The sequence below is a fragment of the Oncorhynchus masou genome, chromosome 22 (genome assembly GCF_036934945.1).
Source record: "Oncorhynchus masou masou isolate Uvic2021 chromosome 22, UVic_Omas_1.1, whole genome shotgun sequence".
Lineage (NCBI taxonomy): Eukaryota > Metazoa > Chordata > Actinopteri > Salmoniformes > Salmonidae > Oncorhynchus > Oncorhynchus masou.
In genome coordinates, this window is record NC_088233.1 from 21,099,203 (window position 1) to 21,126,164 (window position 26,962).

General features: G+C 45.1%; 1 protein-coding gene across 4 annotated transcripts in view; it reads right to left on the bottom strand.

Annotated features, from left to right (window-relative positions):
* Positions 1–972: 972 nt before the first annotated feature.
* LOC135509168 (SLIT-ROBO Rho GTPase-activating protein 1-like) overlaps positions 973–26,962 on the bottom strand; it is a 162,317-nt gene continuing 136,327 nt past the window's right edge. For 2 of the 4 annotated variants that reach the window (XM_064929597.1, XM_064929596.1), the window contains exons 18-22: positions 24,837–24,916; positions 18,112–18,292; positions 12,897–13,034; positions 6,988–7,372; positions 973–6,064 (exon numbers count right to left, since the gene is read on the bottom strand). In XM_064929597.1, the coding sequence (XP_064785669.1) occupies positions 5,663–6,064; positions 6,988–7,372; positions 12,897–13,034; positions 18,112–18,292; positions 24,837–24,916 (1,186 nt within the window). In that variant the 3' untranslated portion in view covers positions 973–5,662. Of the gene's footprint in view, positions 6,065–6,928; positions 7,373–12,896; positions 13,035–18,111; positions 18,293–24,836; positions 24,917–26,962 lie in introns of all 4 variants that reach the window. The other 2 variants (XM_064929598.1, XM_064929599.1) reach the window with 2 other exon arrangements.

Here is a 26,962-nt window from a genome sequence, read left to right on the forward strand (position 1 = left end):
GACTACACTTAACGAATGTTCAGAACGTTAAGCTTACGTAGCAAGAATCTTATTGACTAAAATGATTGAAATGATACAGTACTGCTGGAGTAGGCTAGCTGGCAGTGGCTACGTTGTTGACACTACACTAATCAAGTCGTTCCGTCGAGTGTAATAGTTTCTACAGTGCTGCTATTCGGGGGCTAGCTGGCTAGCTAGCAGTGTTGATTACGTAACGTTACGTTAAAAGAACGACAATAGCTGGCTAGCTAACCTAGAAAATCGCTCCAGACTACACAATTGTCTTAGATACAAAGACGGCTATGTAGCTAGCTAGCTACGATCAAACAAATCAAACCGTTGTACTGTAATGAAGTGAAATGAAAATGTGATACTACCTGTGGAGCGAGGCGGAATGTTGACCGGGTTGTTGAAGTTCAAATCGGAAGACGTTGGCTAGCTGTTGGCTAGCTAGCTAGCAGTAACTCCTACGTTAAGGACGACAAGTAGCTGGCTAGCTAACCTCGGTAAATTAAGATAATCACTCTAAGTCTACACACTCTAAACTACACAATTACCTTGGATACGAAGACAGCAAAGACAACTATGTAGCTAGCTAACACTACACTAATCGAGTCGTTGAGTGTAATAGTTTCTACAGTGCTAGTGGACGTTAGCTAGCTGCTGGGCAGATACGTTAGGACGACGAAATACGATAATTACGCAATTATCTTTGATACAAAGTCGGCTATGTAGCTAGCTAAGAAGAAGTTGCTAAGATTAGACAAATCAAACCGTTGTACTATAATGAAATGTAATGAAAAGTTATACTACCTGCGGACCGAAGTGTAGATGCGACCGCTCGCTCCAACCCGGAACCGGAAACCAAATAGTGAAGTATGTCATGTAACACAATGACCAATGATTCAACAGAGGCTTGTAATTCTGCTGACTGTGCACAGTGCTCATGTTATCACAAAAGTACAAGGCCACTTCAGAATGAACAAACTACACTGAACAAAAATATAAACACAACATGCGACAATTTCTTCAATTTTACTGAGTTACAGCTCATGTAAGGAAATCAGTCAATTGAAATGAATTCATTAGGGCCTCATCTATGGATTTCACATGACTGGGAATACAGATGCACATCTGTTGGTCACAGATCCTGCTGAAACATGAGGTGATGGCAGACGATGAATGGCACGACAATGGGCCTCAGGATCTCATCACGGTATCTCTGTGCATTCAAATTGCCATCGATAATGGAATTGTGTTCGTTATCAGTAACCAGGATTCATCCATGAAGAGCACACTTCTCCAGCGTGCCAGTGAAGGTGAGCATTTTCCCACTGAATTCGGTTACAATGCCAAACTGCAGTCAGGTCAAGACCCTGGTCAGGACAACGAGCATGCAATGGAGTTTCCCCGAGACGGTTTCTGACAGTTTGTGCAGAAATTATTTGGTTGTGCAAACCCACAGTTTCATAAACTGTCCGGGTTTATGCTCTCAAATGATCTCGCAGATGAAGAAGCAGAATGTGGAGGTCCTGAACTGGCGTGGTTACACGTGGGCTAGGGTTGTGAGGCTGGTTGGACATATTGCCAAATTCTCTAAAACGACATAGGAGCTGGTTTATGGTGGACATTCCTGCAGTCAGCAGCCAATTGCACGCTCCCTCAAAACTTGAGACATCTGTGGCATTGTGTTGTGACAAAACTGCATATTTTAGTGGACTTTTATTGTCCCCAGCACAAGGTACACCTGTGTAATGATCATGCTGTTTAACCCGCTCCTTGATATGCCACATCTGTCAGGTGGATGGAAATGCTCACTAACAGGGATGTAAAGAAATTTGTGCACATTTGAGAGGGAGTTTGTGCGAATTGAGAATTTCTGGGATCTTTAATTTCAGCTCACAAAACATGGGACCAACACTTTACATGTTGTGTTTATATTGTTGTTCAGTGTATTTCCTTTATTAGACAGAAAAACCCTTGAGGAACAGTCCTCAGAACTCTAAGTTGTTAAGCTGTTACATGCCAAATATACAGTTCTGTGCAATGTCACAATGGATAAGCAGTATCTTTATTATTAAAGATTGACGTTGCCACGAGCAACACCGCAGATATTGAGATGCAAGACTTCGCTCATTCATTAATTTGTCTCGCTTCCTACTCCACTTGCTCATAACACAGGGTCTGAAATAAGAATGCAACCATACAGAACATTGAAAATGTTTTAGAGAAACTATGAACTAAGGCACTTTCATGTGTACATACTACAGATGTACATGGAAACAAAGCAACAGTCAACAGGCAGGACTCCACTGCTAACTGTGTATAATGGCATATAGAAAGACAACACAGATTACAACAGGCTCATGTTCATTAGGACACTGTTGCAAAACAGAAAACAAAATGAGTGTTTCTTATTGGGGTAATCCCTTCCTGTTTGTTCTCTTCCCTTTGGTGTCTGATGAATATGACCAAAGTTTGTGGGGGGGCACCTGCAAATTCCGTGGCTCTGTTCTTTGGACCTTTGAATTTCTACAACCTTTGTTCTAAAAATCCCATTCAATTCCAACAAACAAAATCTTAAACAAAAATGATTACAAAATCCAGAAAGGGTTAGTAATCCAGAATTCAAATCATATTCACTTTTAATATACATTACATTTTGGCAACAGACAAAAATAAACCTGTTGCAGTTTGTATGCCAAGGAAAGCATTGCTTATTGCAAACTTGAGACAATGCTTTTTGGAGTCCTTGTTCTTTAACCAGATGCAAGCTTCCCACGCATGTACCCATCAGTCTCTTGTCTTCAGCTACACAGCACCTTTAAAAGAGACCCATAGAGGGCACTGTCACAGGGGAACATACAGTTACAGTATGAGGAGGCCATTTCCCTTGTGAAAGTTGTTACATGCACCCACCAGTGGAGGCTGCTGAGGGGAGGACGGCACATAATAATGGCCGGAATGGAGTGAAGGGAATGCTATCAAACACATGGTTTTCATGTGTTTGATTCCATTCACTAGATTATACTCCATTCCATACATTTATGAGGCATCGTTCCCTCAGCAGCCAACACAATGACACCCACATCCTGTGACATGGTCTTCAGTGAACATGCGAGTATGCATTCCCCACGTCCACATGTGCTGCGTCTGCTCCTCTATACAGCTGGGATCTGGCACACAACTACTAACAAAGTCATGATGGAGAATCTAAACATCAGTCACATCTCCCCCACAGCGTAATGGACCAGCCCATCTCCCCATCCACAACACAAGGATTAGCCTACAGATCAGAAGGGGCTATGGGGATGGGATATAAAGCTCCTAAAACACTGACAAGAAGCAGTATGAACAAAATGGGTCTTTTACAGTAACAGTCAGTCCAGCATTCTGTCTTTGGGAGTTTACTGCCATGAGTTTAGGGACTCTAAAAGAATGCTTACATTGCAGGAGGAGGGAGAGAGAGAAACAAACATCCAAGCTGTAAAAGTATATGTCGTCTGGACAGAGAAAGCCAGGCATTGTGTGTTGTTGTAAACCAAGCTCTGGTGTGTTTTCTATACTCTGTTTTATATGCAAACCATTCTCAACCGCTCCCCTTGAATATAAAGACAAAAAGCCAATGAAGGTTTGACACAGGTGTTCAAGAGTATATAAACATTTTCACAGGATTTCCATAACGGGTAATATTTCACAGTGGTTGTATCCTCTTGTCTCCTTCCAGACCTCGATTAGAACTATGATGCTGCGATAAAATTAAAGCGATATAAAATCAACATGTAGGCAATCTTGTAACATCATTCTCAGAACTTTTGGGAGGTGCAGCCTAGTCCTTGACAAAAGTGTATCCAGTTCATTTGTACTCTTCTGTTGTGCACCAAATAAACATCTCATCATCTACTGTCCAATTATATCTACAGTATATACAGTTGCAGCAACATACATTGGCACCTTTGCACTTTTCTTAAATAATTCCCTGTTTCTTCTCAAATAAGTAGAAACTTAAAAAATAAATAAACCGGTCTCCACTCCCTATTGGTTTTTCAACATGGCAGAACCAATTTTATGTTTGTGAACTTAAGTTTACAATTTGAGAAAATAAAGAAAATGTCATGGACAAAATGATTAGCACCCCAGAGCTTGAAGTTGGAGCTTGAAGTTGGTTACATGGCCTTTGGCCAAGATAACCTCAGATAAATGCTTCTTGGAGCCATCAGTGAGCTTGCTATACCTTTCAACTGGCAATTTGGCGCACTTTTCTGCAGCAAACTGCTATAATTGTTCAACGTTTGAGGGAGCCCTCCACCAACTGCTGCTTTCAGATTCCTCCATTAGGTTATGGATGTGACTCTGATCTGAACTCTTCGCTGGCCACTCCAGAACAGTTCAGCGATTCTTCTTGAACCATTTCAGGGTGGTGTGTGTTTTGGATTGTTGTCCTGCTGGAAGACCCACAACATTAAAGACACAATTTTTGGACACTGTGTTGAACATTGAACTCCAAAATACCTTGATAATCTGCTGATTTCATGATTCATGATGTCTTGCACACGTTCAAGGCCCCAGTACCAGACGTAGCAAAGCAATCCCACAGCACAAGTACTAGCTCCTGGGTGCCAATCATTTTGCCCAGGCCATTTGTCTTAAGTTTACAAATTTAATTTAGAAAATACAGTTTACAAAAATAAAATATGTTCTGCAATGTTGAAAATTCAATAACAAAGGTTTTATTCCAATTGCAATTTATTTGAGAAGAAATAGGGAATTATTTAAGAAAAGTGCAAGGGTGCGAATATATTTGGCCAAAACTGTATGTGAGAGTGCATCCTTATGATCACACACATATCTGGACTCTTGCCCTCCCTGCTTCAGTCTCAGCTATAAACATTAGCTACATCCAAACTTCCAACAGCTTTCAAATGGTGGTTTGAAATTTCACTATTGACAGCTTATATTTCTGAGTGGCAGTAAAGCCTTACGATTGGTACTCTAAATCTAAGCATTGTCCATCTAAGTGAGAAGCAAACCTTAGTCAGGTTCAGCTGACATGGACTATATTTCCCATAGTTCCCCTGGCTGAGTAGTAAGCAAAACAGAATTGCAATGTGCACTATTTTGTTTCTTTAGCGTTCATTCTTTTGTAGTTCTCTAGTTTTTGTAAACTACCAGACACGTTTCTCTAACCTCAAAGGAAGCCTCGTGATTTGTTGTTCTGTAATACAGTAATGATCAAGAAGAAAAAGTTGACTTATCTAGCGATGCTAGGCATTTCAGCAGATTCTACAGTATTTTCCATATGGATCTTGACAATTATTTGTCTGTTAAATAGTTAGTCACACTGAAACATGCTCCTTTCCTTGTGGTAGTTCAGTCTGTCTAGCAGACCTGAGAATGTTCCTGTTTTCATTGTTAATAAATGTGGTTAACTTACTGGACACTGGTTAACTTCTCGACACAAGAAAACACATCTTTCTCACAAAGCAAATTACAACAGCATCCTCACTGTCCAGGCAATGGACTGTTCTTATACTGTCTTACACAATATTGTTACTATTATTATCATCATCTATAGACAATGATAACATATTGCTACTGTATGTAGTCAGAGACCCTCTCCCAGTTTCCTGTTGGTCCATGTTCCCATCCCATAGTTCAAAGTTCACATGGTGCACGACTTGTCTAGGGGGTCTTGGGGAGGGTGTACAGGGGGAGGGTGAGCCGGGCCCGTCTTGGGCAGCACCAGGGGCTTGGGCCTCAGGGCAGGCGGCTTAAGCTGCACCCCCATACGGGGTACCACTACCGGCTTGAAGGTGCTCATGGTGTCGCTGGAAGAGCTGGTGCTGCGGCGCATCGGGGGCCCCCCGGCCTCGCCGGTCTGAGCCCTCAGAAGGATGTTGTGGAGGGGGCTGAGGGTCTCGCTGGAGCTGGCTGGGGTGGGACCACCGGTCGACTGCCTCTGCTCCAGGGTGTCCAGCACAACATCGGGAGCGTGCTTGGCCGAACTCTGCCTCTCCAGCTCACGCAGCTCGTTCAGCGCCGTGTTCATCGTCTCCTCTATGTCCTGCAGGGAGGGAGAGACAGGCAAATCAAGGGAGGAGAGAAAGAGAAAAGAACAATAGACAAGTTAAGGGAATACAGTGATATCACACCACCAGCATGCATCATACAATAAATACATGTATGTGAGCACCGTCAGGATAAAAGTGCTGCTGAAGACTGAAATCTCTAAGTATGTTCCTGACTCAGAATAAGACAGGATGCAGCGATGACAGGACAGTCATCCGAGCATCTCCCAGAGACCGACAACCCAATGGAGAGAGACATCGTCCTCTCTCTGACCCTAAGCTTCCTTATTAGAAGTCTCTCCACTCTGCTTCTCATGCTTTCACACAATGCACACTGCTACAGCCAAGATGTGCTACATTGTTATCAGAGCTCTGATAAGGTCATTGGGGCCTGTGCCGACAAAGTATTGCCATGCAAACACTGACGCTGCTTTGTAATAATGATTTTCTATTTTCTGTTCTGACACGTAGCACCCGGACCAAATTAACAGCTTTTGTAACTGTACGTGACCGTGCGGAACATTATAAAATTAGGTAGTCTCAAAAGCTATTTTACTCAACATCAATGTCCCAGAATCTGTCTCTGAAGCTATTTGATGCTGTAACAGAAACTAACATTGTATTTTTGATATTCTACTAGTACTGACGTTGCCGATAGTAGTTTTTTTAAAGAAAGTTTTGTTGCAATGATCGTGATATGTGGTCGTCTGCTCTCCCCTACTTTAGCTGACTGAATTTATTGTAAGTCACTGAATAAGAGCGTCTTGATAACTATAAAGGAAAACTAGATTGTGAATGTGTTTGGGAGTATTGTGACAGAGGTGTTCAGTAGTAGCAGAACTCAGAGTAAGCAGACTAACTAGGTTGACAGGGCTGCTGGTGGAGGGAGGTGCGCTCGTCCCGCGGTGCTGGCGCTGACCTGTGCAATGGTCTCCGGATCCAGGGGCTTGCCACCACCGTGCGGGTGGGGGTCCTGGAACACGGCCGTGTACTGGCCCGAGCTTGTGGAGCGTCGAATGGGCGGGCTCTCCATCTTCTTCAGTGACTCGTGGCGGCTGATGTTGGTCAGGCTGCCGTGGCCTGTTCGGCGCCGGTGCTCGGGGCTGTCCATGGGAAGCTGGCCGTGGTTACGGCTCCGCAGCAGGTCCCGGGGGCTGAAGGAGTGACCTAGAACCGGGGAGCCCATCTCAGGCGTGTGAGCCTGGCCACCGTGGGTCTGCTGGGAGGGGTGCACCATGCAGTTGACATCATTAGGGCGTGCCGGGGGGCGGCGGGAGGGGGGCTCCGTCCTCTTCTTATGCCTGCTGGGATATGGGAGAGGGCGGGAAGAGACAGACAGACACTGAGGTCAAGTCTATGGGTTTTAGCTAAACCTTAGACATGTTGCAGTGTCTGTAAACAGCCGTGGTAATGTACAGTCACACAGATCCTTAGTCAGTATGGGGTAATGTACAGTCACACAGATCCTTAGTCAGTATGGGGTAATGTACAGTCACACAGATTCTTAGACAGTATGGGGTAATGTACAGTCACACAGATTCTTAGTCAGTATGGGGTAATGTACAGTCACACAGATTCTTAGTCTGTATGGGGTAATGTACAGTCACACAGATTCTTAGTCAGTATGGGGTAATGTACAGTCACACAGATTCTTAGTCTGTATGGGGTAATGTACAGTCACACAGATTCTTAGTCAGTATGGGGTAATGTACAGTCACACAGATCCTTAGTCAGTATGGGGTAATGTACAGTCACACAGATCCTTAGTCAGTATGGGGTAATGTACAGTCACACGGATCCTTAGTCAGTATGGGGTAATGTACAGCCACACAGATTCTTAGACAGTATGGGGTAATGTACAGTCACACAGATCCTTAGACAGTATGGGGTAATGTACAGTCACACAGATCCTTAGTCAGTATGGGGTAATGTACAGTCACACAGATTCTTAGTCTGTATGGGGTAATGTACAGTCACACAGATTCTTAGTCAGTATGGGGTAATGTACAGTCACACAGATTCTTAGTCTGTATGGGGTAATGTACAGTCACACAGATTCTTAGTCAGTATGGGGTAATGTACAGTCACACAGATTCTTAGACAGTATGGGGTAATGTACAGTCACACAGATCCTTAGTCAGTATGGGGTAATGTACAGTCACACGGATCCTTAGTCAGTATGGGGTAATGTACAGTCACACAGATTCTTAGACAGTATGGGGTAATGTACAGTCACACAGATTCTTAGACAGTATGGGGTAATGTACAGTCACACAGATCCTTAGTCAGTATGGGGTAATGTACAGTCACACAGATCCTTAGTCTGTATGGGGTAATGTACAGTCACACAGATTCTTAGTCAGTATGGGGTAATGTACAGTCACACAGATTCTTAGTCAGTATGGGGTAATGTACAGTCACACAGATTCTTAGTCAGTATGGGGTAATGTACAGTCACACAGATTCTTAGTCAGTATGGGGTAATGTACAGTCACACAGATTCTTAGACAGTATGGGGATATAGACTCTAGACAGAGTTGTTGAAGCCTTCTGTCTGAATGTAGTGTTCATATATAAACCTATATGTCAGTCCCAAAGTGCTCCTAGTTGCTTGTTCTGAGGCAGGGCTCCAGCTGCAGCACTGAGGCCTGCAGGCTGGGTCTTTATCTGAACCTTTAGCCACACAGTGCCCCCTTGCCTGCCTGGGATAAGGTTCAGCTGGCTCAGCATTAAATCTGTCCTCCATCTGAACCTGCTGTCTCAACACACCCTCCTGACTGAACATAGATATACACCTGACCTGCCACACACAGGTGTGCATCCCTTACGCATGGCACGCACACAGAGACCTAGTAGCACACAGGCACACTCACGCACGCAGGCACACATACCACGTGGTTAAACTCTTAGATTATTGATACCAACAGAATAAGAATAAGTTTTGGTATTAATTACTAGTCTGAAGCTAGGAATTCGGTATCATTGAATGCGAAGACCGACAACTGCCGAAACATGTATTCTATAACGACATGAATGAATGTCACTCTGAACTATCCATTCTAACCACGACAGAGTGAGAGAGAGGGCGGACAGACTCTCCAACAGAAACAAACTTTTCAACAGAGATCCTGACGATACACACTGAGCATAAATCTATACATACTGCAATTGTTCCCGAATGAGTGAGCGTTCATGTGCAAAGGATTATGATTTCAATTGTTATAATTATCACTCTGTCTAACAAGCAGAGTTTAGCCCACACCCCCCTATCATTTCTTTGGAACCATATCTACTTTGTTTGTTTGTTTGTATGATGCATTTCTGTGAGTACATAGTTAGTAAATAAATGATTTTAAGACAATTGATGTATGTTTGACTCATAGTGAAGACTGGGCTGGTGCAGATAACAATTTACGACGTTTGGAATGAGACTAACGTGAGGTAAATAATAATTCAAATTGATCAGATATTAAAATATCTGAAAGTTATATCAGGAAAATTAGAACTTTGTAATCTGAATATTTTCCTTGGTGCCCAGACTTCCTAGTTAATTACAGTTACATGATTAATCAGTTTAATCGCGTAATAATAATTACAGAGAGTTATTTGATAAATAAGTCTTCAGTTTTAATGATGCCAAAGACACGACAACCACTACTGGGGCTCTGATAAGACCCTGCTCTGCTCTGCATATTTATGAAACCCAGCCTAGCACTTTTTCTGACCAGGGCCCATTAGGCTCTGTTCAAAAGTAGTTCACTATAGGGGGCATTTGGGACACAGCCCAGGAGACAGCCATAATGTTTCATACCCCTACCTAATCAGCACCAAATGTGATAGGTTGCCTGTCTGGCAGCAGTGTCGGAGGATGATTTGATAAGAGAAATATATAAAGATATTTAACCATAGAGGGATAACAATTTAGGATTGTTCCAGTGGATATACTCTGAGGAAAAAGTTCATTGAGAGATGGTTATGAGAGGAGATTGTGAGGGGATACAAGTATTTTGAGGATTTGATAAAGGGTGATAGGGGACTTTTTCATTCACTAACTGTTTTTGTTCGGTCTTTTTTAATTCTTCAATAAACCATTGAGAGATGACAATTTTTGCCTCACCACTAACATAATATCAAACTAATATTCCCTACCCTTTCTTCCCACCCTCCCACCCACCAGGCAGAAACCCTAAATCAATGACTTGTTATGCAACGACACAGAAGCGGACAAATAACATCTACTAAAGGGTTTAACATTTGTCCAAATGTGTATTGTTGCTCTAGCCTGGTCCCAGATCTGTTTGTGCTGTATAGCCAACTCCTTCAGTCATTAACATGCCACAAGACCATAGTAGTCGGCAAGACAGCACAAACCGATCTGGGACCAAGCTACCTGCACTGTACTTCCTGTCTCATATCCCAAAACCTTTATCTCCATCAAGTTTCATTCATGAGTCATTCAGGGCTCCCGAGTGGCGCAGCGGTCTAAGGCACTGCATCTCAGTGCTAGAGGCAACACTACAGACCCCGGGTTGAATCCCAACCGGCCGTGATTGGGAGTTCCATAGGGTGGCGCACAATTGGGCCAGCGTCGTCCGGGTTTGACCGGGGTAGGCCGTCATTGTAAATAACAATTGGTTCTTAACTGACTTGCCTAGTTAAATAAAGGTTAAATAAATAATAAAAATGAGTCTAGCAGCTATTCATCCCTTAATCATCCTTCCTAGGTGTGTTTCAAGTCTCAGTCTAATTAACACGGTCTGTCTCAGCCACCGTCATTAAGAGTGGCGATTCATCATGGAGCTAAATATGGGACATAATGTGTTTTGATACAGATTGAGGATTGACTGGGGATTTGTGGAGTAAACACGTGGAGGGGTAAACACGTGCATGGACTCTTCATAACCAGTAGGGGGTGTAAGATCACACAACTCAATCTATGGACAGGCTTACAGAAAGGAAAACAACTGCTACAGTACAATCTACAGACAGTCATTGGGTACTTACAAACCATATTATAATATGAATCATGACTGCCATGTTTTCCATACTATTGATAATGTCATACAAAAGCAAACCAGATAATACAATAATGTTCTCTGGTTGACTACAATTCTAGGCTGTAATTACTGCTGTTGTATAATAGAAATGCTGAAAATTGGAGTAGAAGGAGAGATATCTAAATAAAGCCAAATATATGAATGATTCAACAGTGCTGAGCCATGTCTGCATAGAACAGTAGAGAGGGAAATAGAGAAAGAGAGATGGTGGGAGGGAGGGTGGGAAGAGAGGGATGGAGGGAGGGAAGAGAGGGAGGGATAGAGGGAGGGATGGAGGGAGGGTGGGTGGAAAGAGAGGGAGATAGGGATGATAGAGAGGGAGGGGTGGAGGGAGGGGTGGTAGTGAGAGGAAGGGGGTAAGAGAGAGGGAGGGAGGGAGAGGGAGAGAGAGAGAGAGGGAGCGGGGGGTAGAGACAAAGGGAGCAGGGGGTAGAGACAAAGGGAGCAGGGGGTAGAGACAAAGGGAGCAGGGGGTAGAGAGAGAGGGGGTAGAGAGAGAGGGAGCAGGGGGTAGAGAGGGAGGGAGCAGGGGGTAGAGAGGGAGGGAGCAGAGGGTAGAGAGCGAGGGAGCAGGGGGTAGAGAAAGTAGTCCTGGCTCAAGGGGTAGAGGGGTGCCAGGGGTAGCAAGGGAGGGGGTAACAAGGAATGGAACGCATAGCTAGTCAAAAGTATGATTCATTAACATTTCTCCAGCAGAGAGAGAGGTGAAGTGAGCAAGCCTTTCAATAAAACACTATCTAAACTTACAGGGCTGATGCCAGTGACAGATTTCTCAAGGTTGCCTACTCCGTCACACAAATTAGAATGCAGCAATGAACAGAAGAACGAGTGAGAAAATACTGTAGCTCTCCCAGAAGCCTTTATAGTCCCTGCCAAAAAGATACACCAGGAGTGTGTGTGTGTGAGTCTGCCCTAGATTGCTCTGAGAATGACAACTATGAAATAACCACTCTAATGTATTTACACCCTGATGTTGACTGAAGCCAACCATCTGAAAATGGACTTAGATTATCCACTGAATGGGACAACTCATCATCAACGATGATTCTATTGGCCATTAGGCTGAGAGTAGGAGCACTGACCTAGAATCAGGTCTGCTCTGTCCATATAATTTTTTCTAAAAAAGCTGATACTATATCAGCTCTCCCAGTGTCTTTGTGAATACGGGCCCAGGTTTAGCTAACATTGTGGATGACCCTGCATGTAAGATGACATCTGGTCCTTCTCATGTAGACTGACTAACTCCAGTACTGTCCCTCAGTGTTAGTCATAAGGTACAGGTACACACAACTGTTTTTCCTCTCTTGGAATTCATTCTAGATTCATCTCCATTCCAGAATGTTTAAAAATGTTTTTTTTTTTTACATGCATCTACCTAATGTCATGTAGCCCTTTTGATCTTTTAAACTGTAGTTGACCACAGAGCACAGTGGACTGGGTGGTGGTAGGGCACCCAGACCCACCCCCTGGCAGCCAGACCCACCCCCTGGCAGCCAGACCCACCCCCTGGCAGCCAGAACCGCCCCCTGGCAGCCAGACCCAGAAAACAGGCAGTTATTGGTTTGGCTGTTTCATTAGCGAGATACCTGAGAAGATTCCACAGTGAGACGTCAAGGTGCGCTGTTCCAGTAGGCTAGGGTGTGTGTGTCATACAATGTAAAACAGTAAGTCCAAGTTGTCCCCCCCATGTTTCAGTCCATATTCTTCTGTTTGGTGCTTAATAAATACTGCCTCACTCGGTAAGGTAGAGGTGAGATGTGGTTGAGCTCACCTGCCAATGTAGGCGTCAGTGATCCTGGTGTCAGTAGGAGAGCTCATGTCTTTTCCTGAACACTTGTCCTCAGCTCCATGGCCGCTGCTGGCCTCACTGTCAGCCTTCTGACTAAGCGTGTCTGAGAAATTATCATCCCTGTGACACACACACAGACACGCACACATGCACGCATACGCACACATACACACACGCACGCATACGCACACATACACACACACATACACACACACATGCACACACACATGCACACACACACACACATGCACACACACATGCACACACACACACGCACCCATACACGCACACATACACTCACACATACACATACACGCACACACACATGCAAAAGAAGACAAAAAGACAATCCGGCAAAAGTCCAAGCAATGTTTTTATGCAACAAAAATTTAGAAGTCATCACCTGATACCACAGTGAATAGTTTAGAAGATGAAGTCGTCTGATACCACAGTGAATAGTTTAGAAGATGAAGTCATCTGATACCACAGTGAATAGTTTAGAAGATGAAGTCATCTGATACCACAGTGAATAGTTTAGAAGATGAAGTCATCTGATACCACAGTGAATAGTTTAGAAGATGAAGTCATCTGATACCACAGTGAATAGTTTAGAAGATGAAGTCGTCTGATACCACAGTGAATAGTTTAGAAGACGAAGTCATCTGATACCACAGTGAATAGTTTATAAGATGAAGTCATCTGATACCACAGTGAATAGTTTATAAGATGAAGTCATCTGATACCACAGTGAATAGTTTAGAAGACGAAGTCATCTGATACCACAGTGAATAGTTTAGAAGATGAAGTCATCTAATACCACAGTGAATAGTTTAGAAGATGAAGTATTCTGATACCACAGTGAATAGTTCAGTGCATTGAGTTCAGTCAAGCATTCCTAACTAGCCTCTCCTCCAGGCTCATGTTGACTTATAGGCCTGGATCTATTATCCTTCCATTAGAAGTGGTGTGTCCAGGGCTGCCAGGCAGCATGACCAAAGCCAGCTGTATGGGTTATCTCAGTGGGCTGCGTGCCTGACTGAGCTGAGCACTAGCTGCATACACTATAGATGGTGATCTTGTCAGGTGGTAGCAATCAGAGCTGCTTAGTAGCCACAGAGCCTGGTGGAGTGGGGAATAATGGACAGGACAATAAACCACACACACCTAGGGTTGCAAAGCGCAGGAATATTACCGGTCATATCCTAATGTTACTAGTGAACTACTGGAATTCTTCAGAAAATTCCAGTAACTTTGGTAAATTACCGGGGGTTTGCAATCCTACACACACCATAGATTACCGACCATTTCAAATCCCACCGTACCTTCTCCGCTATGCAATCTGGTTTCAGAGCTGGTCATGGGTGCACCTCAGCCACGCTCAAGGTCCTAAACGATGTCTTGACCGCCATCGATAAGAGACAGTACTGTGCAGCCGTATTCATCGACCTGGCCAAGGCTTTCAACTCTGTCAATCACCACATTCTTATCGGGCAGACTCAACAGCCTTGGTTTCTCAAATGACTGCCTCGCCTGGTTCACCAACTACTTCTCTGATAGAGTTCAGTGTTTCAAATCGGAGGGCCTGTTGTCCGGACCTCTGGCAGTCTCTATGGGGGTTCTTGGGCCGACTCTCTTCTCTGTTTACATCAATGATGTCGCTCTTGCTGCTGGTGATTCTCTGATCCACCTCTATGCAGACAACACCATTCTGTATACCTCTGGCCATTCTTTGGATACTGTGTTAACTAACCTCCAGACGAGCTTCAATGCCAAACAACTCTCCTTCCATGGCCTCCAACGGCTCTTAAATGCAAGTAAAACTAAATGCATGCTCTTCAACCGATCGCTGCCCGCACCTGCCCTCCCGTCCAGCATCACTACTTTGGACGATTCTGACTTAGAATTTGTGGACAACTACAAATAGCTAGGTGTCTGGTTAGACTGTAAACTCTCCTTCCAGACTCACATTAAGAATCTCCAAACCAAAATGAAATCTAGAATTGGCTTCCGATTTCGCTACAAAGCATTCTTCACTCATGCTGCCAAACATACCCTCGTAAAACTGACCATCCTCGACTTCGGCGACGTCATTTACAAAATAGCCTCCAACACCCTACTCAAATTGGATGCAGTCTATCACAGTGTCATCTGTTTGGTCACCAAAGCCCCATATACTACCCACCACTGCGACCTGTATGCTCTCGTTGGCTGGCCCTTGCTTCATATTCGTCACCAAACCCACTGGCTCCAGGTCATCTATAAGTCTTTGCAAGGTAAAACCCCGCCTTATCTCAGCTCACTGGTCACCATAGCAGCATCCAACCGTAGCATGCGCTCCAGCAGGCATCTCTCACTGGTCACCCCCAAAGCCAATTCTTCCTTTGGCCGCCTTTCCTTTCAGTTCTCTGAAAGGAAAGTGGAACGGACTGCAAAAATCACTGAACGGACTGCAAAAAATCACTGAAGCTGGGGACTCGTCTCTCCCTCACTAGCTTTAAGCACCAGCTGTCAGAGCAGCTCACAGATCACTGTACCTGTACATAGCTCATCTGTAAATAGCCCATCCAAATACCTCATCCCCATACTGTATTTATTTATCTTGCTCCTTTGCACCCCAGTATCTCTACTTGCACATTCATCTTCTGCACATCTACCATTCCAGTGTTTAATTGCTATATTGTAATTACTTTGCCATCATGGCCTATTTATTGACTTTACCTCCCTTATCTCACCTCATTTGCACATGCTGCATAGGACTTTTTCTACTGTATTATTGACTGTATGTTTGGTTATTCCATGTGTAACTCTGTTGTTGTATGTGTCGAACTGCTTTGCTTTATCTTGGCCAGGTCGCAGTTGCAAATGAGATCTTGTTCTCAACTAGCTTACCTGGTTAAATAAAGGTGAAATAAATAAAATGTGCAAGTATGCTACATCCACACAAGAAGGATGACTGAGGCCCAGCAATCTGATACACAATGCTCATCTTACTGTATTTCACCCAAGTGTTTCTATACACGGAGTATACACAACATGAAGAACACCTGCTCTTTCCATGACACAGACTGACCAGGTGAATCCAGGTAAAAGCTAGGATCCCTTATTGATGTCACTTGTTAAATCCACTGGATTGTGAATGTGTGCCATTCAGAGGGTGAATGGGCAAGACAAAATATTGAAGTTCCTTTGAGCGTGGTATGGTAGTAGGTGCCAGGCACACCGGTTTGTGTCAAGAACTGCAACACTGCTGGGTTTTTCACTCTCAACAGTTTCCTGTGTGTATTAACATCCAGCCAACTTGACTGTGGGCATTGGAGTCAACATGGGCTTGTGGAACGCTTTTGACACCTTGTAGAGTCCATGGCCCGACGAGTTGAGGCAGTACCGAGGGGGGGGTATTCAATATTAGGAAGGCGTTCCTAATGTTTGGTAAAGTCAGCGTATGTCACACTGAATTCTTTTAGTAGTGATATCCGCCCATTAGTGCCCGAGTTGGAGGGATTGTGCATTCCTGGTCTATCAGTGATCAGACTGTCCGCAATAGGCTGAGAGGCTGGACCGAGGGCTTGTAGGCCTGTTGTAAGGCAGGTCCTCACCAGACATCACCGGCAACAACGTTGCCTATGGGCACAAACCCACCATCGTTGGACCAGACAGGACTGGCAAAAAGTGCTCTTCACTGATGAGTCACGGTTAGTTCTCACCAGGGGTGATGGTCGGATTTGTGTTTATCGTCGAAGGAATGAGCGTTACACTGAGGCCTGGAACATGGAGCGGGATCAATTTGGAGGGTCCGCCATTGTCTGGGGCAGTGTGTCACAGCATCATCGGACTGAGCTTGTTGTCAATGCAGGCAATCTCAACGCTGTGCGTTACAGAGAAGACATCCTCCTCCCTCATAGGGTACCCTTCCTGCAGGCTCATCCTGACATGACCCTCCAGTATGACAATGCCACCAGCCATACTGCTCGTTCTGTGCATGATTTCCTGCAAGACAGGAATGTCAGTGTTCTGCCATGGCCAGCGAAGAGCCCGGATCTCAATCCCATTGAGCACATCTGGGACCTGTTGGATCGAAGGGTGAGGGCTAGGGCCATTCCCCCCCAGAAATGTCCGGGAACTTGCAGGTGCCTTGGTGGAAGAGTGGGGTAACATCTAACAGCAAAAACTGGCTAATCTTGTGCAGTACATGAGGAGGAGATGCACTGCAGTACTTAATGCAGCTGGTGGCCACAACAGATACTGACTGTTACTTTTGATTTTGACCCTCCTCTTTGTTCAGGGAGACATTATTCCATTTCTGTTAGTCACATGTCTGTGGAACTTGTTCAGTTCATGTCTCTGTTGAATCTTATGTTCACCACAAATATTTACACATGTTAAGTTTGCTGAAAATAAACGCAGTTGACAGTGAGGACGTTTCTTTTTTTTGCTGAGTTTATATCCCCTCCACACACAAGTACAGTATGCTTGGCCATGCTTCAGGACACCTGGCTGTAAATTCTCAGGGTCATTCCTTTAACTAAGGAAACAGCCATCAGCCCCGGCACCTCCCCCAGTGAATTATTGATACAGGCACATGTAGGGACAGCTGGTAAAGGACCTACAACACTAACGGAGGGGGAGAGCTTTAAACATGCATTTCTCTGGCTAGCTACTAAACAATGTCTCTCTCACCCTCTTAATGAGGGTGTAGCTCCACCCCATTAGGCATGGATCATTGCCTGGGCAGGGAGACGGTTGCCAGTGTTAAGGGGTGCTTGGGGTTTGTCGGGGGGGTTGATAGAGGGCAGAAGGGGTAATTAAGGACCCCTAGAGGACATTTTGTTCATCATAGAGTGGGTAGGATTGACAGAGGTCCCAGGCTGCAGCCCAGGACCCTGCTTCACACAGCCCCAGAGCCTTGGCTCCTCAGAGTCATTGTTAGTAAGAAAAAGCTGTGATTAATTCAGAGGAAGAACATTAAAGATGGATGGATGTCATCACTTTCACTTTGAAAAGAAGCCCCAAATGGGATTAAGGGAGGGTGGATCATCTCTGTTAAGAGTGAAAATAAAATGCTATATACAGTGTCCACCTGTCCATATTACCTGTCCATATTCTTATTCCTGTACAAATGGAATAAGAATATGTAGATAATAAATGTGCCAGTGTCTCCTCTAGAAGCTGTGTGTGTGTCTATGGGCTGCATACTCACATGTCCTGCACCACGATGTACTGGTGAGGTACCAGGCCGTCAATGCCGTTGTGCCGTCCCTCCCACCAGTCGTCCGATGCCCGCTGGTACAGCAGCAGGGAGGCGCCCTTCTTGAAGCACAGCTCTCGGGCAGAACGCCCCACGTAGTCAAACTTGGCAATTGCTTCGATGGGCTCGCCCTCTGCAGAAGAAAACAAGGAACACACAGTCAGGTATGTCAAACTAAAGGCTGATAAAGTACATGAAGGAATCCATTTTTCTTTTAGCAGAGTGTCATCAGAGTATAAACATTTCTGGCAATTATATGTCACGATTATGTATGTCTGAATGATGTCACAAATGGGTCTGGTATTATTGATCTGAGATTGAAAGCAGCAGCAGTCAGTCTAGTTTAGTTAGTGTCAATAACAACCGAGCTACACACATAGAATAGAACACCCTGGACAACAGGCCCTGAAGGCCCTGAACAGGGATGATTATAGCTCTAAGTGAAAGGAGATCTATACTGCTCAGTACACAGTACTTTAGCCAGAGTATGGACTTCTGCTGAGGTTAGACTACGACAAGCTGTCACAAAGACCTATGGAGATTCTGCATGGGATGTCTGAGTGAGGACAGTGTTTATAAGGTAAACCCAATACAAACACTGTCATCTGCTTTTTGTTGCGAGTGTCTTTGTTGGGAGTACATTACCACACCACATATTATTTAAAATGTTGTTAGAAACCTTTATCACATAGCCCCTTGTAACACAGTCAGTATCGCACTACGACATACCTATTACTGCTGGCAGGTGAGCTAAAAACATCAAGGAACAGTCATATGGGCCCTTTCCTCTTAGGTGGTGCCAACCATGACTCCCAACCAATAGCGATACAGCAATCGTCAATGGTTAGTTTCCTCCCAACCCCATCCACCCCCAAGAACATCCAACCACTAGAATTCCTCAAGTCAGACAGGGGGTCCCTGCCTTTCCCTGCTGCTCCTCCCCACAGCAAGGCTTCCTCGATAAGAGGTGTCAATGGAGAAGCACCACAGAGCTCAGATAGCAGGAAACCAGAGCAGGATGTGTGAAAAGCCACCATGACGTTCTTTTCACAGAAACAACTCAGTGAGTTTCCCTGATGAGCATCCTGGTGAGAGGAGCTGTGGAGAGGACAGTGATTCCAAGATAAAACAAGAGAACCAGGATACATGTTATCTCCCTCTCCCCCCTCTCTGCCGTGGGGAATGACAGGGGTGTTGTGGAGTCAATGAGACATGACAGACAGGAATTTGATCTCTGATTTCATTTAAATGTTATAGTGCGCAAGCTCATAGACAAGGACACTCATAGAAGTGTGTGCACACAAAAATAGCTGGACAGAAAAATTAAGAGGTTCTGATATAACAGCAGTGCAATGTAGGATGCCGTTACACCCCAGTGGACGAGTCCCATGGCTCGCTCTGCTCATGCATGTGAATAGAGATCACCACCTTGGAGTGAGTGAGATACGGCAACAATCGATAGAGTGAGAGGCAGAAAAGCAGCAGCTAGGCAGGCCCCGATGAATTCGCTCTGAAAATAAATCTAAGTTCCTGCTTATCTGCTACAGGACATGATGAGCAGAGACAGATTGGGGGGGGGAGAAATGACATGTTCAGTGTCTACTGAACTGGGTAAAGAGAATGCACTACTCCAACACCCTATAGTGTTTAACCAGCAGAGGGAAGGAACATCAATGTATTGACAGAGCGAGAGAAATGGGCATCGAAAAAAAGGACACTGTTACGCTACAATGTCACGCTACGATGTCACGCATGTCATTGCCAGTTGTTACAGGAGTTGATGGAATGCAGGTCATTAAAATTGAGTACTGTCTGTAGCATGTGAAAGAATTAAGGCACACTCGGAAGTTCCAAACATTTTTCCCCATGTGATGCATGTGTTTCCTATCGCACACACACACACACACACACACACACACACACACACACACACACACACACACACACACACACACACACACACACACACACACACACAAGTTCTGTAAATGTGGCTTCTCCAGTTCATCCATAATGGAAGTAAATGGGCTTTAACACACCAGGAGGGCTGAGAGGAGAGGGCTTGGCCTTATTGGCTGGTTACAAAAGGTGGATGATACAACAAGCTAACAAAGACATTGAAGCCCTGAAGTCAACTAGGATCGAACATTGACGTCATTCAGCAAAACTGTAAATCTGAGTAAGATCCTAAGTATTTTCAACCACTAACTGTGGACAATAGGTCTGAATGGGCTTCAAGAGCCCACAGTGAATGGCAATAACATCAGGGTCAGAAAGGCTTTCCGCTCAACCCTAACAGGGTGACAATATTTGGACCAATACCATGGTAGCCCGAGTTAGGTTCATATGGTTTATTAGGCCTGCTTGTCCATAATTAATTGCTTTGCAATGGATATCTGCCATGTGTGTTAACTACATGTTCTAGTCTGTACCATCAGATGCCATTCATTCAGGAAAAATAGTTTTTCTTATTGAACATGTCCAAGCAGTCAGTCCCTCCCCCGTTTCATTGATTTTTTTTCCATTTGGTACCGAATAATCACGCCCCAGGTGTCTTCATTAGTTAGAATGGACGTAAATGTGTCTGACTCTGTAAGAGGGTGTGCTGGCAAAGCTATGAGACGTGATGGTTTACATTTCCATCCTGGAGCTCATGTATAAATGATGTATAAAGACTGATGGTGAATGATGAAAAGGACAATCTAAAAACACTTTCAGACCTAAAGGGAAAGGAGATGGGATTGTGCCTGTTATTATGATTAGGCTACTAATGTGTGTTCTTATTATTTTACATTTTACATTTAAGTCATTTAGCAGATGCTCTTATCCAGAGCGACTTACAAATTGGTGAATTCACCTTCTGACATCCAGTGGAACAGCCACTTTACAATAGTGCATCTACATTTAAATCATTTAAGGGGGGGGGTGAGAAGGATTACTTTATCCTATCCTAGGTATTCCTTGAAGAGGTGGGGTTTCAGGTGTCTCCGGAAGGTGGTGATTGACTCCGCTGTCCTGGCGTCGTGAGGGAGTTTGTTCCACCATTGGGGGTCCAGAGCAGCGAACAGTTTTGACTGGGCTGAGCGGGAACTGTACTTCCTCAGTGGTAGGGAGGCGAGCAGGCCAGAGGTGGATGAACGCAGTGCCCTTGTTTGGGTGTAGGGCCTGATCAGAGCCTGGAGGTACTGCGGTGCCATCCCCTCACAGCTCCGTAGGCAAGCACCATGGTCTTGTAGCGGATGCGAGCTTCAACTGGAAGCCAGTGGAGAGAGCGGAGGAGCGGGGTGACGTGAGAGAACTTGGGAAGGTTGAACACCAGACGGGCTGCGGCGTTCTGGATGAGTTGTAGGGGTTTAATGGCACAGGCAGGGAGCCCAGCCAACAGCGAGTTGCAGTAATCCAGACGGGAGATGACAAGTGCCTGGATTAGGACCTGCGCCGCTTCCTGTGTGAGGCAGGGTCGTACTCTGCGGATGTTGTAGAGCATGAACCTACAGGAACGGGCCACCGCCTTGATGTTAGTTGAGAACGGCAGGGTGTTGTCCAGGATCACGCCAAGGTTCTTAGCGCTCTGGGAGGAGGACACAATGGAGTTGTCAACCGTGATGGCGAGATCATGGAACGGGCAGTCCTTCCCCGGGAGGAAGAGCAGCTCCGTCTTGCCGAGGTTCAGCTTGAGGTGGTGATCCGTCATCCACACTGATATGTCTGCCAGACATGCAGAGATGCGATTCGTCACCTGGTCATCAGAAGGGGGAAAGGAGCATGGAGGGAAGGGGGAATGGAACCGGGTTGGGCTCCGTTGTAGACTAGACAATGTGGACTACAACACAACTTTGAAAGTTTTTGTCAAGTTTTTTTGTTACGTAGTTGTTCAGCATTTTTGTAAAATGTTTGTTACGTACAGTGCCTTCAGAAAGAATTCATACCCCTTGACTTATTTCACATTTTGTTGTATTACAGCCTGAATTAAACATGAAATACATTTTTGTCTCTCACCCATATACACATAATACTCCACAATGATAAAGTCCTTCTGGGTAAGTCTCTAAGTGCTTTGTACACTTGGATCATACAATATTTGCACATTCTTTTAAAAATTATTCAGGCTCTGTCAAGTTGGTTGTTGATCATTGCTAGACAGCCATTTTCAAGTCTTGCCATAGATTTTCAAGTTGCTTTAAGTCAAAACTGTGACTAAGCCACTCAGGAACATTCAATGTCGTCCTGGTAAGCAACGCAGTGTCTACACTGGTTCAGTGTATATTTGGCCTTGTGTTTTAGGTTATTGGGGCGGCAGGTAGCCTAGTGGTTAGATCGTTGGACTAGTAACCGAAAGGTTGCAAGATCGAATTCCGAGCTGACAAGGTAAAAATGTGTCGTTATGCCCCTGAACAAGGCAGTTAACACACTGTTCTTAGGCTGTCTTAAGTTCTGACTTGCCTAGTTAAATAAATGTAAAATAAAAATTGTCCTGCTGAAAGGTCAATTTGTCTCCCAGTGTCTGTTGGAAAGCAGACTGAACCAGGTTTTCCTCTACAATTTTGCCTGTGCTTAGCTCTATTCCATTTATGTTCATCCTAAAAACAACTCCCTAGTCCATGCCGATGACAAGCATGCCCGTAACATGATGCAACCACCACCATGCTTGAAAATATGAAGAATAGTACTCAGTGATGTGTTAGATTTGCCCCAAACCTAAGGCTTTGCATTCAGGACATAAAGTACATTTCTTTGCCACATTCTTTGCAGTTTTACTTTAATGCATTATTGAAAACAAGATACATGTTTAGGAATATATTTATTTTCTACAAAATGTCTAAAGGCACTTTAGCTGTACAGCGTTTTTGTAATGTTTCCCTGAGAAACAACCCGTTTCTGTCCTATTCAGCCAACCTGACCCCTCTGTAGCCCAAGGTGGGTCAGTGTATTTGATTTGGAACAGACCAACTCCATCGCACCTGCCCTCGTCTGAGACCCGGTCCAACAGACCAGATGGAAGAGCAGACGTCTCAACTCACACTTTTTACTTAGTTCTTGAAGTATATAGTTCCCTGGCCTGCAGTGCAGTGTCTCTGAGGCTGGTGTGAGTGAGGCCTATCACATTAACACATGCTGAAGTCGTTTAAAAGCATAGACAATACAGATGGTATTATAGACATAATCATTCATCATCATCACTCCCCATTCATATTTGGAGTTCAAAATAATTCCCCCAAAGTATTTATATGCTGGGTATATTTGAGTGACCAACCCATAGGATTAGGGCTCATTCAAATACTATCGGCTAACCCCAAAATTTAAAGATCCCTCATCACATCACCCGAGGGGGTCCGGAGGGATGCAGAAGAGCCCACCAGGGGTCTGGGGGGGGAGGTGCTGCCATCACTGTGTGGCCCAGGTCCCATGGGGTGCTGGCGATACAGCAGGAATTAGAATATGAATAGATGCCCACATCTCTGGAGCCCAGTTCCCTGCCCCTCCAAGGTCATTCCATTTAGCAAGGCAGGATTATCCACACAGGCCAGTGGGTTCTTGGTTTAACCCTCGCTAGACCACAGCACAGACACTGGTGAAAGTCTGGATTTAACCCTCGCTAGACCACAGCACAGACACTGGGGAAAGTCTGGATTTAACCCTCGCTAGACCACAGCACAGACACTGGAGAAAGTCTGGATTTAACCCTCGCTAGACCACAGCACAGACACTGGGGAAAGTCTGGATTTAACCCTCGCTAGACCACAGCACAGACACTGGTGAAAGTCTGGATTTAACCCTCGCTAGACCACAGCACAGACACTGGTGAAAGTCTGGATTTAACCCTCGCTAGACCACAGCACAGACACTGGGGAAAGTCTGGATTTAACCCTCGCTAGACCACAGCACAGACACTGGTGAAAGTCTGGATTTAACCCTCGCTAGACCACAGCACAGACACTGGTGAAAGTCTGGATTTAACCCTCGCTAGACCACAGCACAGACACTGGGGAAAGTCTGGATTTAAACCTCGCTAGACCACAGCACAGACACTGGGGAAAGTCTGGATTTAACCCTCGCTAGACCACAGCACAGACACTGGTGAAAGTCTGGATTTAACCCTCGCTAGACCACAGCACAGACACTGGGGAAAGTCTGGATTTAAACCTCGCTAGACCACAGCACAGACACTGGGGAAAGTCTGGATTTAACCCTCGCTAGACCACAGCACAGACACTGGAGAAAGTCTGGATTTAACCCTCGTGAGACCACAGCACAGACACTGGAGAAAGTCTGGATTTAACCCTCGCGAGACCACAGCACACACACACCGGGGAAAGTCTGGATTTAACCCTCGCTAGACCACAGCACAGACACTAGAGAAAGTCTGGATTTAACCCTCGCTAGACCACAGCACAGACACTAGAGAAAGTCTGGATTTAACCCTCGCTAGTCCACAGCACAGACACTAGAGAAGGTCTGGATTTAACCCTCAGTAGACCACAGCACAGACACGGGGGAAAGTCTGGATTTAACCCTCAGTAGACCACAGCACAGACACAGGGGAAAGTCTGGATTTAACCCTCAGTAGACCACAGCACAGACACTGGAGAAAGAAAGTATGCTTTTCCCATGACGTTCTCATCTGGTATGTCATTACATCATAGGGTTACAAGGGTGCCTGGTTGAAGGGTACTCACCATCCTCACTCGTATGCGTCTCAGTGCCTCCCTCATTGTCCACCTCCTCTATGGCCCCATGCTCACTGTAGGGACTCTCACTGTGGGGGGAGAGAAGGTCAGAGGTCAGGGTTAGGGGTCAGAGATTATAGGTTGAGGTCAGGCTACCATGGATACAATTGTACCCGCTACTCAATTTCATCCATCCTCAGGGTGTATCTTGTTTAAAGCGGATACCCCTATTTGCCTCCTTTCCTTCATCGGCAATGATGTGACACTACTGGACTGGTGAAAGCAAATACCTGGTAGTAGTATGCACTCATATAGATCTCATCTATCAAAGACTTTTAGTGTAGATCAGGGGTGTCAAACTAATTTATCCCCACAGCCTGCATTCAGTCTTCACCGAGGTCTGGAGGGCCGCTGTTAAAGGGGGCTGAATGCACCGATTCCGCATGTGTTTTTCTGTTGCTCATTAAGAAAAACAAGATTTGTGTCTTGGGGGTGTGGTTCGATGTGGTTGTGCTATGTTTGCATATCTTACCCTGGCAGTTACTGTCGTTTGTCCCTCCTGAGTCACGGTAGCAACAACCTAGCCACTACCACTTCCTCAAAATATAAATCAATAAATCTGTAATTAATTTTGACTTCATTGCAGAGCAGGTCTTAGTTGTGCAATTGTACATCAGGTATTTACACTACAAGTCGGCGAACTGCAGACAGAATGAAGTCAGCTGCTGCTGGCTGCAGTCAGGACTGATTTCTGAGAACAAGTTCATCATCAGCAAGCTGTTAAACTAAAATCACTACTAGCTAGCTGGCTAAGTTCCATCTTTGTGTTTGTCAATTAAGCTAGCTAGTAGTAGCTAGCAGGCACTTTGAGCAGGCAGGCCACATTAGCTAAATTAGCTTATCAAGTCACTGTCGGTTGGCAACGTATCTTCTTCGGTGCCGTTTGGTTTTTACAACTTTCTCACTATCTGTTACCAGAGTGCACCTGTCTGGCAGCGTTTCATAGCAAATCATGCTACAAAACAGGTTGCGGCAGGACAAAAGATGTTTGCGAATGGGTTTATAATTTTGGAATATTGACAAGTGCCAGTTGGGATTCAAGTGTGCATTATGTCAGTTGTCATTTTGGCCAAAAGAGTAGCAGACTGGAGTGATCCCTATCAAACACAGGAAGTGGCCCCTGCATAAAGGGCTTAGGGACCAAATAATATTGCCCACGTAGGGTAGCCTAGTGGTTAGAGCGTTGGACTAGTAACCTGAAGGTTGCAAGTTCAAACCCCCGAGCTGACAAGGTACAAATCTGTCATTCTGCCCCTGAAAAGGCAGCTAAACACTGTTCCTAGGCCGTCATTGAAAATAAGAATTTGTTCTTAACTGACTTGCCTAGTTAAATAAAGGTAAAAAAAATTGTCTTAAGTAAACAAGTCTGAGTCCGAGCTCCTGTGTAAAGGACAGGTCTGTCTCACTGACTTGACTTTAGATATTTTGAGATGCACCTACAGCCACATTGAGAGGCATCCACCGACTATTGGAAGCCACCGACTACCAAATAGAGGGCATCATCAGTATTCAGGCTAGGTGCTGTTTATCGGTTTTCAGACGTCCCTGGCATTAATGCCGCTTACATCGTCCTCCGACTGGCACTTAGCTCCGCTTCCCAGGGTAACACACCACAGCCACCCGCCCCACCCCCGGGGGGGGGGACGACAACAAATCTTCTAAGTTTGATGTGGCTCGGTCAGGGATGGTGTCCTGATGGCTGTGACAGGTGATTATCTCTGGCAGTGCAAAGGCTTACGCTCTGCCAAGGAACAGAGAGAGAGAGACGTGCTCTTCAGAGGAGGAGACAGGCTCTCCTCACAGCTGTGGAGCCATCCTGCCAAACTTTACTTTGGTCTGTTAATGTAATTCTATGTGATGCACTTTAGGTTATAATTAGTGTTTCCTTCCCAATTGTGATCGCTTCGGTCCATCTCACCTCATCAAGGCCAATATCTAAAGCATAGGAGTTGGCAAGACAGCACAAACAGATCTGGGACCAGGCTAGTGCTCTTCAGGGGAAGAGAACGATAAAGTCTCCCTAGTCAGCTCCTCATAGCTGTGGAGCTAGCTGGTCCAGGGACGTTACTCTGCTC